Here is a 14,999-nt window from a genome sequence, read left to right as displayed (position 1 = left end):
ATGAAACAACTTAGCATCCCCCTGGTTTACCGGGTTTCTTCTCCTCCCTCGCTAAACTGGAGAGCAGTGCCAGTATCATGATTGATTTCCAAGACCGGGAACGTTTTGCTGCTTCGTAGCAGCTTCCGCTACGGGTCTGAACTGTCAATGGAGTCATTATGGCACCAACAGGGTGGTGGGATTGAAACTGAAGACAGAGAAGGGGGATGAGCACAGTGGGGTGGGCAAGGAATATGTGAACCAGGAAATATGAAGAACTAAGAATGGAAAAGAACAAGAGATCAGATAGTGGTGAAGAACAGTGGGGGAACAAAAACAGAGGGAGGGAAATGGTGATTACTAAAGAAAAAAAAAAAAAAAAAGAGAGCACTGCTGAGCACCACAGTTGGGGCCAGCATGCGGGTTCTACACAGAAAAGTAAGCACACAGCAGGCCTGTCATGAGAAGAGGCAAATTGGTGGAGGTGACCCCTCCTGCAGCCTCCTGGTTCCACCACCATCCCAGTTAGATTGCTTGACGACAGCTGCATCCCAGTAATTTACTTCTCTTCACCACATTTAGCAGCAAGACTGCTTCCCATTTCCCAGAGCAGGGGGTCTGCGCTGAAGGCCAGAAACCTGGCCTGCCAGAGTGCTGAGTTCCTGGTGAGACACCCTCTGCTACTAGACCCTGTCTACAGGGGCTGCTGTCCCTGATCAGTCAGTGCAGCTTCAAGTACTTTCATGTTCTCTGGATTGAGCAGGAGCACATAACTAAAAGTTAGTCTCAACTGTTGTAAAACCTTTAACAGATTTTAACAGGTTACACATAACATCCCTCTTGCCATCGCAGAATTGGAGCCTTGCAAACTTATTTATACCGCTTGACAGTTTCCACATTTTTCACATTACAACCAACAAACTTTAATGTATTTTAATGGAATTTAGTGTGATTAACTTACAAAAAGTAAGTTAATGCACATAGAGGTAAAGTGGAAAGAAATTGTGTTAAAGCTTCCATTGCAGCTCTGGCTCTGTGTTTAGTGTTCAGTCCTGCTGGAAGGTAAACTACTGCTCCAGTCTCAGATCTTTTAGAGAAACTAACCGGTTTTCTTCCAGGATATACCTCCATCAATCTTCCAAAGCAATTATGACCATCTTCCTTATTCCAGCTAAAGAAAAGCATCCCCACAGCGCAATGCTGCCACCACCATGTGTATTCATGCAGATTATATTTTTGGGGTTGATATGCAGTGTTCGTTTTCCACCTCATGTAATGTTTTGGATGTAGTCTAAATAAGTACAATAAGGGGTGTCATCTGACCAAACCACCTTGTTCCACATGTTTTGTGTGTCCTCTACACGGCCAAGGCAAATGCAAACATGAGTTCGAATGGCTTTGCTTTCATCAATGGCTATCTAACCAAGTGTAAGTTTAGAAAATGTTATTTGTGTGTGGCCTTTTCAGTTTTTCACAGATTTTAATATTTCATTATTCCTAGCATAATTTCTTATTTAATCTTTTCTTGTATTTTACCTACTTAAAAATACAAAAAACAAAACTAACAGGTATAGACAAATATAATATATAAAAATGCTAAGGATTTGTGAAGAGCAATCAACCTCCTGAGGTCTATATCTAAGCCTTGGATCTCTGCTTTTCCTTCAGAATTATCATCACATAAAACCCTCCTGGGGAAAAGAGAATAAATAAATAAATAAAAATCAGTATTTCAGTGTATCCAAACATAAAAGAACAACTAAATATAGATTCCTTATAGCACAATGTGTGACCATTGGTACATTTATTCTGGTTGTAAAAAAAAAATAGCGGCTTCGATAATGCGTTTAGCCTCTAAACCAGACCTATATTTTAAAACTACAGGTCCAGTTCAAACCCTAATAAAGCGGAAGTAGACTTTTATAATGAGCATGCATCTACCTATGGGTTCTGTCAGTAAATCAAAAATCAAAATGGTCAATGAGTTCAAAAAATTAAATCTGATTGTAAACGAAATCTCGTACTTGTACTCATCATCTTCCGCTTCATCTGGGACCGGGTTGCGGGGGCAGCAGACTCAGTAGAGACACCCAGACGTCCCTCTCCCCAGACTCCTCCTCCAGCTCCTCCGGGGGGAGCCTAAGGCATTCCCAGGCCAGCCTAGAGACATAGTCTCTCCAGCGTGTCCTGGGCCTCCTCCCTATGGGACGTGCCTGGAATGGAGGCATCCGGTATAGATGCCCGAGCCACCTCAACTGGCTCCTCTCGATATGGAGGAGCTGCGGCTCTACTCCGAGCTCCTCCTGGATGGCTGAGCTTCTCAGCCTATCTCTAAGAATTCTAATGAACATAATTTAAATATAAATGACTATAAAAAGTAACATTTTTCAGAAATAGTTCTAAATAACAAACTTGGACAAAGTGTCCCTGCATTTTCTATGATCCAGTTTCTTTTTTCCATACTTATCCAGTTTAGAAAATTCTAAAATCTGATGTAACATTTTAATTTAATGGGCTATGACTGGTTATTGGCCCCATCTGAAACTAAAACATCAGACTTGGTTTCGATCAGAGAAGGCGTCATCCCAAAGTGTTTCAGGTTCAAGTCAGAGAAAAAAGGCATACTATTAAAAGCTATTTAAAAAGGAAACAGCATTTTCCACAACACATTGAAACATGCGGTTCATTGTGGTTCATTCAGGCTGCAGGGGAGCGACAGAGGGCAAGACTTCCTCCAGATAACAGGAAGGCAGAACATGTCATTCTTTAATTTTTCAAGTTTTTAACTTAGGTATGGATTTGGAAATGTTGGCAGCACTTTGGACATTTCAGTTAAGGTAAAGATCATCATTCTGTCAGAAATGAGGATGGAGACTAGATTTGTTTTTAAATTCTAGTTGTGATATTAGAGACCCTAAGATTAAGTAGGAACCCCTTATGGAGCATATGCAATTTTGGGTTGATTGCAACAACTTTTAAGACCATTGAGAATAAGTTTATTATTTACAATTCATGTATACCTGTTTTTTACCTGTTCATCATCAATACCCGTTTTTAGAAAATCTCTTACCATCTAAAAGAATCATGTAACTAAATTTAGTGGAAAATTTCTCCATGGGTGTAATATTATTAGTTATGTGATTGTGTGTTTGTTCAGTGCAGCAGCGCATGGCCAATAACAGCCATAATGAGGGGATGTGTAGGAACCTGGCTGAGTCCAGCAATAAATCTGGCAGCAAGTCAAAGACCTGAAGTCTTGAAATAGTCAGCCTTGCAGTATCATGAGACATTCTTAATCAGGTAGGTATGTTCCTTTGAAGAGCATTTAATAGGAAAATAAACTGCTCACCTTTGCAGAGGTATTAAAAGATGAAAGTGAGAAATTGTTAAATGAATTCTTGCAGGTCTGTTCACCAGATGCACAAGATAGAAATATTCAGAAAATGAAAAAAAAACTATTTTTTATCCATTGTGTCTGATGATTCAGAATGCCCCCAACAGCCCTCCCTTTGCAGTCTCCTGGATGACCAACAAGGTTTTGCTTGGAGGAGCACATCATGGATGTCCTTCAGGCTCATGACCAGCAAAAGGGACCAATTAGCTGATGATCTCCAAACCAGACCACGAGAGTCTGTGTGGCACGTAGCACACATCCTCCATCAGCTCTCCTCATGCCGACTGGGTCACTGAGCAATGTTCTGGGAACATTACAAAGACGCTGCTTAACTTCTGCCTCTCTTATGCACCCCTTTATATTTTCCTCACCACCTCTACTGGTGTGTTCTCTGCCCTCCCTCCCCTCAAGAGTCGAAGCCAGCTGAGCGTGCTACCCAAAGCCAACAGTTGTTGTGGCCTTCGTTAGGCTAACGAGGGGGCCGGCTCTTTATACTTGTCAGGGAGCAAATGAGTCAAACAAACAAGGGCCACGGAAGACGAGAGGACAAGCAAGTGCTGTTCTGTCTAGCTTCACTGAGCTTTTGGCCGCAGCGCTTCACTGGAAACTAGGGAACCCACAATCTGCTGCTTTGATGTCTGATGATGCTCCAGCTTTGAAGGAAACTTTAGGGAAAAAAAAAAAAAAACGCTTCCAAGGAAAAATAACATGCTGCTCAGGCCACTAGAGGACATAGACACATTCAAAGTGTGTAGGTGCACACCTACAAAGTGGACACACAACTGGTTGTGATACTAATAAAGTTACTGTGTTTGTGGAAGGCTGTACTTGCAATGCATCCCATGCATAAGGATGCTGGGTGATGCCCTGTTGGTGCTGTTATTTTAAATACTTTTCTCTAAGTCGAGTCTCTGTATCAAACTTACATTATTACATTGAAGGTGCACTACTGCAGTGGATTATGAAATTTAATTATTATTATTTGCACTTAAATAAAACACATTCAACATTTATTTATTTTTTTTTACTGCTGTAGATCATTTCTAAAATTAATCAAAAAGGTATCATATTTACTGGAGAAAACATATGAATCAGAATCAGCTTTATTGGCCAACTTTGTGTGCACAAACGAGGGATTTGTCCTCGGTTTCCAAAGCTCACAGTGTACCAACGTAAACCATAAATATAAATATCCTTTATGTTCACAGAAAACTAGTTGAAATTGAATAACTTAATGTCAAATTTCTGAAAGAATCACACAGAAATGGTTCTTACAGGTTTCTGTCTAGAGATGTAGTTAACCCCTTTTAATCCCTGCGTTTACTATATAGTGGATTAAAACAGGGTTTGGAGGCTTTTCGTCTGCTTACTTTAAGCATTTGCAAAATTAAATTAAATCTGTACTTAGAAGCTTTGCCTTAATGTCTGAATGGTAGATGTGTTGCTAGGGTAATTTTACACATTTATTCAGTTTTATTTTTTTTTTCTTGAACAGACATTTAAAAACAATTAGATTTTCACATCTCTTCAACATTGTTTTAAAACAAAAAGGATAAAGACATGAACTTTAAAACCAGGAAAAATAGCTATGAAAAAAAACCACAAGTACTGGGAATCCTTGAGTGACTTGAATGACAAAAAAAATGCCCAAGGTAAAATCTAGAGAGGCAATAAAAGCAAAAACAAAACAAAAAAAGCTATTAAATTAAATCTGAGGATTTTTAGCTGCATGAGTCCTGACCAGTGATTAGTTTGTTAGAAACTAAATAATCCAAAATTGTATTAATCGGTGATTGCATCACAAGTAAGCCCTACTTGGTTGTGCAAGCAGTTCTTGCTTGCATGCATGTTCTAGCATTTGTTACATTTTTTCAACATATACTACATTGTGAGGATCCACGGCTCCATAAGAAGAAGTGCTGTTTAGGGCTTAGGGGTTAGGTTTAGGACTTTGGTGTGAATTAAATTTAGGCTGGGTTTAGAGTCGGCGTCAGGGTTGGGTCATATAAATAGATCAGAAATGAATGGAAGTCAATGCAAAGTCTCTGTAAAAATAGTACATTTTAATCTGAATAAGAAAGAATATTACATTTCTGAATAAACCCTAACCGAGAATCGTAAGTGAAAATAAGATGTCGGAGGTATTTTGAATATTGAAATTAGCCAATGTCATTTAAAAACTGTTCAGTATGTGAGAAATCTGCACAGTCTTTATTTTAATGTTACAAAAAACACTGGATACAAGCAAAAAAGAAATCCACTGTATCTCAATCATTTGCATTTAATAAGGACAAAAAAAAAAAAACACTTGCTGTCAACTCCATTTACTGGCTCTGACTGTCAAGAAACATTACCATTAACAGTAATTTTTGTACACTATCTTGGAGATAACATAATTTACTGGATTTACACTTACTGCAACACTTTTATATCGGATCACATTGGATAAAGTTTGCTCCTGAAACTCAAGTTTAGACCTCAGCTCTCAAGTCTTTACAGCACGTACAGCAGTACAGTCGTTACGGGACAAGTCTAATCTCTTTGTTTTGCAGCTTAAGGGAAAATTTAGTCCAAGTCGCAGACTCGAGTCACCATTTCTGCCACGCTCACAGCTGCATTGTAAAACATACCAGCCACAACAGCAGGTTTCTACAATCTGAGCACATTTCTTTGACACGAGGCTTAAAGCAGAAAGTATGAAGGTGTGTCCTTCAGAATGAGATCACCAAGTGCAGCCAGCTACAGCAAATGCTCAGAGCTCTTCAAGGCTGAGAATGTAGAGCTGTACACACACCCAAGCTCTGCAAAGTATGAAAATACTTGCTCCACTTTTTTATGGGAGCCTTGAAACAGTTTGCACATGCATGTTCAAGATGACTAATCAGAAAGGAATCAGAGTAATTGAACGGCATGGCTTTGTTTAGTTAACATGCTAGAGTGGATGTGCTTTGTGCCTGGGACTGACCCGCTGTGAAATCCAATCATCATGAAGAGAGAGTAACCGTGAACTATAGGGGGATAAGGAGGACACTGAGGCTGAGCTTGGTTTTGTGAAGTTATACAAGTAGAAGACTGCATGACCGGTTTTTATGTAACACACAAAATGTTGATGGAAATATGATGGTTTATCTTTTCTGAGACGCTTAATTGGTGTTTTGAGTGCACACATGGGAGTAATGAGCACGGTGAGGTTGTTCGAGCCGTTTATTATCACGCCTACACGGAGATGAGAATCACTTGGGTGGCACCGCCACAATAAACGCTCAAGCAAAGGTGCGGGACACCCGGCTGAGGTGACGGACAGCAAAGCGGGGCTGCTGCAGATTCACCTTCTGTGCAGTGGCTCTGGGGCAATGAGTGTATGACAGTGATGCGACACCAAAAGCCTTCCTGTCAGGAAGCGGCCGGACGTCCTCCAATCAAAACACGGAGGCTCGGGGTGACATTTCACAGGGCACAGCTGCTGGGCTGCGACAGCATGCCAGCTCACTATTCCTGACGGGTTGTTTGTTTAGCGCGTGTCATAAGTAGAGGGGTGTCACTGCACGAGTTATGTATGAATGTGTGTGTGTGTGTGTGGACGTGTCAGACAAACTTACTGTTCTCGTACCAGTCATAAGTTTTACCCTGGTTCTCTATAAAAATGTTCTGTTCCTATCAGCACTGGTGTAGGTGTGGAAAAATGGAAGTTTGCCAGTTTTGTGACTCAGACAAGACACAGGGAATGGAGCAAAAAAAGTAACATAAGTACACACAGCTAAAGACTTTATACTATTTTAGAAAGTGAAGTTCATTCTGTCTGCTCAGTTTTAATTCTTACCCAACAAACAAAACAGGGTTCCTACACATTTTTAACATTTAAACACTTGGCTCAGTCTTTTACATTCCCTTTAAAATATGAAAGAAAACTGGGAAAAACAAACTACAAAGAGTAACATGGAAAGAAAGAAGGAAGAGAAGAGAGGTGGACAATAATAGAAAGGACGAATAGATAAAAAGGACAAAAAGACGGAAGGGAAAGGCAATAGAGGATAGTCAGAGTGAAGGAAACATGAAGGACGTAAAAAAAGGACAACTTTTGGACAAAGGGATGGAAAATAAAGTCTCAAAATGCAAATATATCTTCATAGTCTTATTTATTTTTCCATACTTATCCATACCTGGAAAATAATCCCATACTGTTTCAGACTGTGCAAGAACTCAAGCTTCTTGTTCATTATGTAACAAAAGGATAACCGTAAACACAAGAATATTAAAATCTGAATCAACCGTTGAGTCGATCGGAGGACTATTAGAGAAGAAACATCAAGGTCAAAATGAGAAGAAAAAAAATATGCACCAAGAAGTAATTAAAAAAAATAAAAATCCTATTTCTCGGTCAGTAAAGGCACCATATGTAAGCACCATCAGACCTCACTGACAAACTATTCTATGGTATAGATTCTTTGAATGAGTGAAGACTTTAAAAGTTAACTCACAGGAAGCACAACCATGCAAGAAACCATTTTTTTTTTTTAAAAAGGAAGCTGTATCTTCTACTTTTCATTCAGGCTTTGAAATAACAAAACTTTTACCAGATATAAACTAAACACAGCCTTTTGAAAATCCCACAGTTAAGGATTATAGCTGCACAATATATCTAATCACATTGTCCATGTCAGCCACACTGCAATCGAAAGGAACAGTTTGGATGGTGTATTATGTAATAGGCAACCACATTTTAAGTGCCATGCATTAATGCTGTGCATTCAGATCATTTATTTGGGCTCGTTTGATGAACTTTTACCAACACTTAGCTAGATAGGTTTTATTGACCGTGATGCAAAAGCACAAGGAGAGTGGTGGGTGCATCACAGAGATGGAACACAATTAGAAATGCAACTTTTAGTGTCTTTCATTGAAATACAAAGTGCTGGAAACATTGTATAGTATTTAAACAATGCTGTAGATGTACTGTAAGTACTGTAGATTCTGAGCTGAGATATGCAACCAAATGTGAGCGTGCAAAGTTCTGAATGCAAAAAAATAAATAAATAAACATAAAAGGTTCAGCATTTATGTAAGATCTAAGCGAAGAGGTTCAAGGAAGAAAAAAAAATAAAGTTGCCCGTTTATAGATTTTCTCAATTACTTAGGGGTTATTTAACAGAGTACTCGACAACTAAGATATTCAGTACCTGACGTCCTAGAAAAACGGGCAATAACATTTTACAAACTGCACAAAAAAGAAAAAAAAAATATTATCAGATTTTATTTACTATTAACAATGCTTCGGATCAACTTTTTCCGCTGCCTTTCCTAAATCAAATTTTACAAGCAGCTGCTCAAAATGTACACACAGTTCAAACTCGATTCACTGCATCATTTGCATTTTCCCCCCAATCAATATAAATGTAAAAGAAACATGGTCAGAGTAATAATAAAAAAAGGGTTTTATGAACACCTAGGCCAAATAATTGAAACCGTACATATTAAAATCCTACTTTCAAGTAAAGAAAACAAAAACAATACAGTTTGGCAAAACATTTAGCAGTTATCCAGCAGAGATAAAGAAGCAGTAATTTGTTGAATATTAACACAACAGTGGCACGTCAATGCACTGCAAAGACGGGTTGTTTTGTAGGTCAAAATATTAACCTAAAATCTGCAGATCCTGCTTTAAAAAAATGATTGTGTGTCAGCTGGTGCTCATGTGTTTAGATGCTGTTTATGCCCTTTTTTATTGACTGATTACCGAGTAATAATTTTATAACTAACCAAATAAATAAAACATTTAACTTCAGTGTTACAGGTGTAAGACATCAAAGATTATGGCTTAGGCAAACCTATAATAGACTTTCTTAGAAGACAACACTTATTCAGACCTGGACTGGACCAGTCCCAGTCTTACATGAAGGAGAAAAAAAGCTGTGTCATGCTGAGGCTGAACCAAGACTTGAAGATATGGCAACATTACAGCAGCAATCTACTCCGTTCAAGTGACATGCTCCGATTACCTTATCCATTAAGTGCAAGTTTCCCTTCTTCCAGTAAATGTCTGCTTCTTTGGCTCTGAGCCCAGGAGGTTTGAATGGTTTTGGAAAAGTTTCTTATCCTATTTTACCCTGGGTGGTGATGGAGCGAGCTCTGTGAGGAAGCGGCAGTCGAAAGGCAGTTAGTTTGCACACATAAAGCTGCTCAAAGCCAGCAGGTATGTAAGGAATGCCTTTTCGTCCAAACAAGGGGAATCGCGCCTGACACAGAACCATGCCAAACACCACACAACACTGTCAGGGGAGAAACTCAAGGGCCCCTCTGGGGACTCTGCAACCAAAACTTACAATATTTTAAATTTTTAAATTGAGCTGCTTGCTCATTTAGAAAAAAAACAAAAAAAAACAAATGCAGCTGTGTAAAATTCACAACTACTAGTGTGAAAAAGGACCAGTTCCAATAAACATTTGAAGATCAAGTCTACTGAAACTACATTTAATGCTGAATGCAAACATTTCTTTAGTGTGCATCAACAAGGTGTTGAAAAATAAACAGCGACGACATTTTGTCGGACTCTGCCTGATTTTGTTCCACTCACATCCAAGCATTACAAGTGTTCTGATTGACACAAAGAGGCGATTGAGGTTCATATATTCATCGAGACACGGTTCTTACATTTACTCACAATATAATTTAGTTAGTAAATATCGTCATTGGAAACGGTCAAAATCAGTAATGACATGTCAAAGCTTCACAGAAACCAAAGATTGGTAATCCTCACATTTCTAAAGTTAAACTATTTCTATGGAATTGATCGGGGATAAAGTATAATAAAAATATGCTGTTGCGATATTGTGGAAATGTGCACAATGACTATATAGTATGTGATTAAACTTCATCTTCCAGCTTTAGCATTTCTATAACCAAGATCCATCTGAGCTTAACACATGAAGGTCAGGGAAACTCCATCCACCTGGAGGCAGAGTAAGAATGCATTTGCAATTGATCTGCGACAGCCTTAGAATGGGCGATGTATCAATATTAGACCTTGAAGTATTAGAACATGTAGGCTATCTGCTAAAGCAGAGAGATTATAGTGTTGTCTATACGACACATTTTAAGTAACGGAGATCTCTGTTCTTGCTCAGATGCTTGTATATAGTTAATAAACTAGCTTTACTGTTCTAGAGATTAAACTGTTGCTGGTTTTATTGTTTAACATGGCATACGTTTGATTATAATAAGTTTGACCATTTTAAAATAAAATTACCATTAAAGCCATATTCAGTGACGGTGCTTTTAAAACGTTTTTCTTTGTGATAAATAATCTCAGACGCAAGCTGAAGGCAATGAAAGAACAAGCAGGGATGCTTCAACCACCAAAGAGCACAAACTGTTAATTGTAGGTGTATTTTTTGTTTTATACAAAAACAAAACAAAAAAACAAGGTAGGTTTTGAAAAATGTCTACACTACATGGGGTAGGAAACAAGACAACTATTGTCGGCTCCAGCTGCCGGCAGATGTCTAACACCTAAAGTTAAAAGCAAGGTAAAGTTTAGACTTTACACCCTGCGTTGTATGGGGTGTCCAATGTGTTTCCCTGAGGCCATTTGTGGCCCTTGCAATGGTTTTGTGCAATATTTGGCCTGCCAGCACCAGTTATAAAACACAGATGGATACTTTTATTTCCTTTTTAAACCAAGATTTTCACAGATAAAAATCAAATCTTTTTATAATGAAAGATGTAACAAAATATTTGATTTTTATCAACTGTGTACTATTCCTTCATTTTGATTTCACACTGTTGATTACCACTCCCCAAGAAATATTTATATAAAAACAAAATGTTTGTGCCCCTAACCCCACAGTACTTAAAACTAGATAATTCTGGTCCTTGGCTAACAGACTGGACATGTCTGGGTCAGACAAAAGTGTTTAATAGTGTTGATATAGCAAAATCTCACAATGAGGACGTTGAGCATAAAATAAAGCATGCTAAACTTCAAATAGAATATTTTGAAACTGATGTAACAGCTTTTTAGTATCCTCTCTGCTTGTAAAACCCCAACAGTCTGAATGCTGGGTGGAGTGTGTTGGTTTCACACAGATATAATGTAATACAGAATGACTACTACTACTAGTAGTACTAGTACTACTTCTTCTTCAAGTCTTTAGTATGTCAATGTCTAGGGACATTCCAATTACTTAAAGATTGTTTTTCTTCCATTGCAATAACAAAGAAATGCTAAATATTTTTTGCCATATTGTCCAGTTTATAAAATCCTATCAAGTACTGCCTTCAAGCAACACATTTATACTGAAATTTGATATGCTGCGCAGCTTTAAATCTGTGTTTACCTCTTTTATGCAGCCATCCCTCTTTGATGATCACCACATTGTTCATATTGGTGGGCAAGATGGAGGATCCAGGTTTCCCACAGGGAGAGACACAACTTTGTTTCCTTCACTCAGCCCTGTGCAGGAGCCTGCTGATGGGATCCTGGGGTTAAGGGCCGCCTTCTCAATGCTGGTAACCTATTAGTTGAAGAAAAGTAAAAATTAGCCCTAAGTTGATGTGAAGGAAATTTTTTCCCATTTGTCTAAATTTTAACCCTCAGGCCAACAAAGCAGAGTGGAAGCGGTGTAACCGAGAGGATCCTCGTGCTTTATGGCCCAGTCAAAAGAGGACATAATACAGCAACAGTGGTGTCGTTTTAACAAGTGGAATCTGTAACATTTCAAGGTTCAAATAACTGCGTAGGACCATGTGTTTTGGCAATCAGGATGAAGTCTCCCGTATTGGAAAATTCCATGCTTTTCAGAACTAGCACTGCCATTCCTGATAGACCAGGAGATTTTCCCTGTACTTATGACCACAAGAGCTCTGAAAAAAAAGAATGACGTCAAATAATTCTCTCACAAGCCACACACATTTATAGACTGTCAACCTTATTTTGCTCTTGTATCAAGATTTATCTTTCAGCTTTTAGCAAACCAACGTTCACATTTTCCATCTGCTGTAATAACTTTCCTCAAAAGTTAATCTTGGATGCAATTGGTGGCAGATTTGACCCCAACGGCAACCTAATATTGTTAAAAAAAAGGAAGAATACCTGCAAAAAAAGTGATTAGAATCTTATTTAATATTATCTATCAAAACACTACAGCCTTATTAACAGTTGAGGGGTTTACAGTGAGGGGGAAGACCTGAAGGAAAACCTGCAATGAACATCAGTAAATGCATTGCTAAACTCAAATGGTCGCAACTCGCTGAAGTGCCTAATTATTGACCATCCATGTGCATTTGTGTGGTGACATAATGGAAAAAAATGAATTGAAGCAGTTTTCTAGTAGTATAATTTAGCTGATGGAAATGACAAGAACATTGAGGCTGCATTGCTCAACAGGAATCTATGTGGACCAGGGTCTCTGCAAGTTTCAGTACCTCTGACAAAATACCTAAAGGTAATTTTAAGATAATTGTTTAAATGCAAGACCTAATTAAATTACAAAAAAAACTATAGTAAATTAACTTCTTAGTAATAAATTGACTCATTAAATCCCTAGAATCTCAGACATACTACAAAAATCTGGATGTATATATTAATTTTTAAGTGCCTAAAATTGATAATGAAAATAAGGGCTTCCAAGATCCTGAAGAAACCCTACTAGGCACGATCATCTCCGTTGTTAGTCAGCAAGGTAAATGTACAGGGTACCAAGCACTACCGCAATGCATGAGCATCGAAAATGCAAGGGCTGCACTCAACATGAAAACGCATCTGGACTCACTGAATTATTTTTTATGATCAGCTCAAGATCTCATAACCTAAAGTACTCGAGATGCACCAGAAATTCAGCTATTTACTGGAAAAGTCTGTTTGGATACTCAAAAATCTTTTTTTCCCCGTAAGTGAATGTACCATACCAAAGTGCTATCAGGTTGCGGTAACAACGCACTTCAGTATGTCAGCCATTACTGAAGGAAGAAGATTCAAAGTTTTAGTATCAGTGGAGTATTAAATACTGAAGTCAGGAGAAGCAGTAACGTAAGAAGCCAATTATACAGAAACTGTATTTTCTATGAAATGTTGAAACATCTCATAGAAAATAAGCTTTTAGGAACTCTCGCAGAAAAGCTGTTTTAATACTAACCACGCTACTCACCATTTACCAATACAATATGCTAAAGTCAGTTAAAAATGTCAACTTCATAATTAATTTGCCTCGGTTTTAAACTACTGGTAAAACCAGAGATCAGAAATAAGCCACACAATTCTGATCGCCGCATCTCCATTAATAAATGAAAAGGTCAAAGCAGCTGCCATCCAATTCGTATCTTCAGATTTGAAACTTCACCAAATGGCCATTTCCCCTGCTTTTAAGAAATCCAAACTGTCAACGGCTTAAAATCAGAAATACTTAAAGTTGTCACATCTGAACTGGACTCTGACACTGAACAGATGTTTAAAGCAGTTTAAGAGTCTAGTAACATTTTTGTAGCTTTCATGCCTGATCTGTAGAGGTACATATGCTATAAAAACACAACAAGGAAATAGTCCTGTCTGTTTTCACAATTAGAAAAAAAATGGTTTACCAATCACAAGAATCTAATCAGTGGAGAACAATCTAGTTCCTGGTTAGACGTCCAAAATGCATGAAAAAACAAAAATCACATTTACAGAAATGTCTTCATGAGTGCACACGCAATATCAGCTTCTCCTGAGATCCAAAAGTATGACAGTCTACACAGTTTTGCAAGAACATTCATACTACTTGAACTTTTTTAACTTTTGTCAACGTGAACTTGTTCTATTGGGATTTTATGTAACAGTTACATACAAAATGTGTAATTGGAAAGTGGAAGGAAAAAGAAAATCCTAAAACTGTGGTGTGCATTTGTATTCAGGAGTGCAAAGCGGGTTTTTGTTTACAGGGTGATATGGGGTATCAGTTTTATTTTCCAGACGATGTAGCTTTAGAACTTCTCCACAACTTTTTTCTGACTTGTCTCATGTGGTTTTTGGTCTTCATGAAGGTGTTTTTTTTTACTAATGTTCGCCAACAAACATTTGAGGCCATTCACAGAACAGTTTGATTAATACTGAGGTTAATTTACATGCAGCTGGACTCTGTTTACTAAACAGGCGACTTCTGGTTGCACTAGTTTATTTAGGGGTATCGGATTAAAAAGGGGCTGAATACATATGTCTTTTCATTATACAACCTCTCAAAACAATTAATCTTTTTGCTTCAGCTTCACACTTATGTGCCACGCTATAACTACAACACTTGATACTCTGATCCATTTGGGTGTACTTTATATAATATAAAGGCTGGTCTGAATGCATGGCAGAAGGAAAACAATTATTATTTTCCCATGCTTGCATACACAAATGTCACAGAGAACACCAGGCAATTCCTGACCATTGACTAAAATCAATTTTTCTGCAGCTGCATCAGTGAAAGGCAATCAAAGGAAAGAGAGAAAGCTGCGTTTGACTGGCCTCGTTCAGTTTACTGGCGAGGCCAAACAACAGGAAGTGAATGTGACTATTGACAGACAAGTCATATCAGTACAGCCCAGGGCCTAACTACATCTGTTACAAAATGTGTGAACACCACTTTTTTTTTTTTTTGTGATTCTGCTC

At 38.2% G+C, this 14,999-nt stretch overlaps 1 protein-coding gene across 2 annotated transcripts in view; it reads right to left on the bottom strand.

Moving 5' to 3' along the window:
• akt1 (v-akt murine thymoma viral oncogene homolog 1) overlaps positions 1-14,999 on the bottom strand; it is a 53,636-nt gene that overhangs the window by 33,902 nt on the left and 4,735 nt on the right. For both annotated transcript variants that reach the window (XM_047344948.1, XM_047344947.1), the window contains exon 2: positions 11,707-11,883. In XM_047344948.1, the coding sequence (XP_047200904.1) occupies positions 11,707-11,752 (46 nt within the window). In that variant the 5' untranslated portion in view covers positions 11,753-11,883. The remainder of the gene's footprint in view (positions 1-11,706; positions 11,884-14,999) is intronic.

Source organism: Girardinichthys multiradiatus, chromosome 19 (genome assembly GCF_021462225.1).
Source record: "Girardinichthys multiradiatus isolate DD_20200921_A chromosome 19, DD_fGirMul_XY1, whole genome shotgun sequence".
Taxonomy (NCBI): domain Eukaryota; kingdom Metazoa; phylum Chordata; class Actinopteri; order Cyprinodontiformes; family Goodeidae; genus Girardinichthys; species Girardinichthys multiradiatus.
Note: the sequence above shows the minus strand (reverse complement) of the source record. Positions and strands in the feature narration are given on the sequence as shown.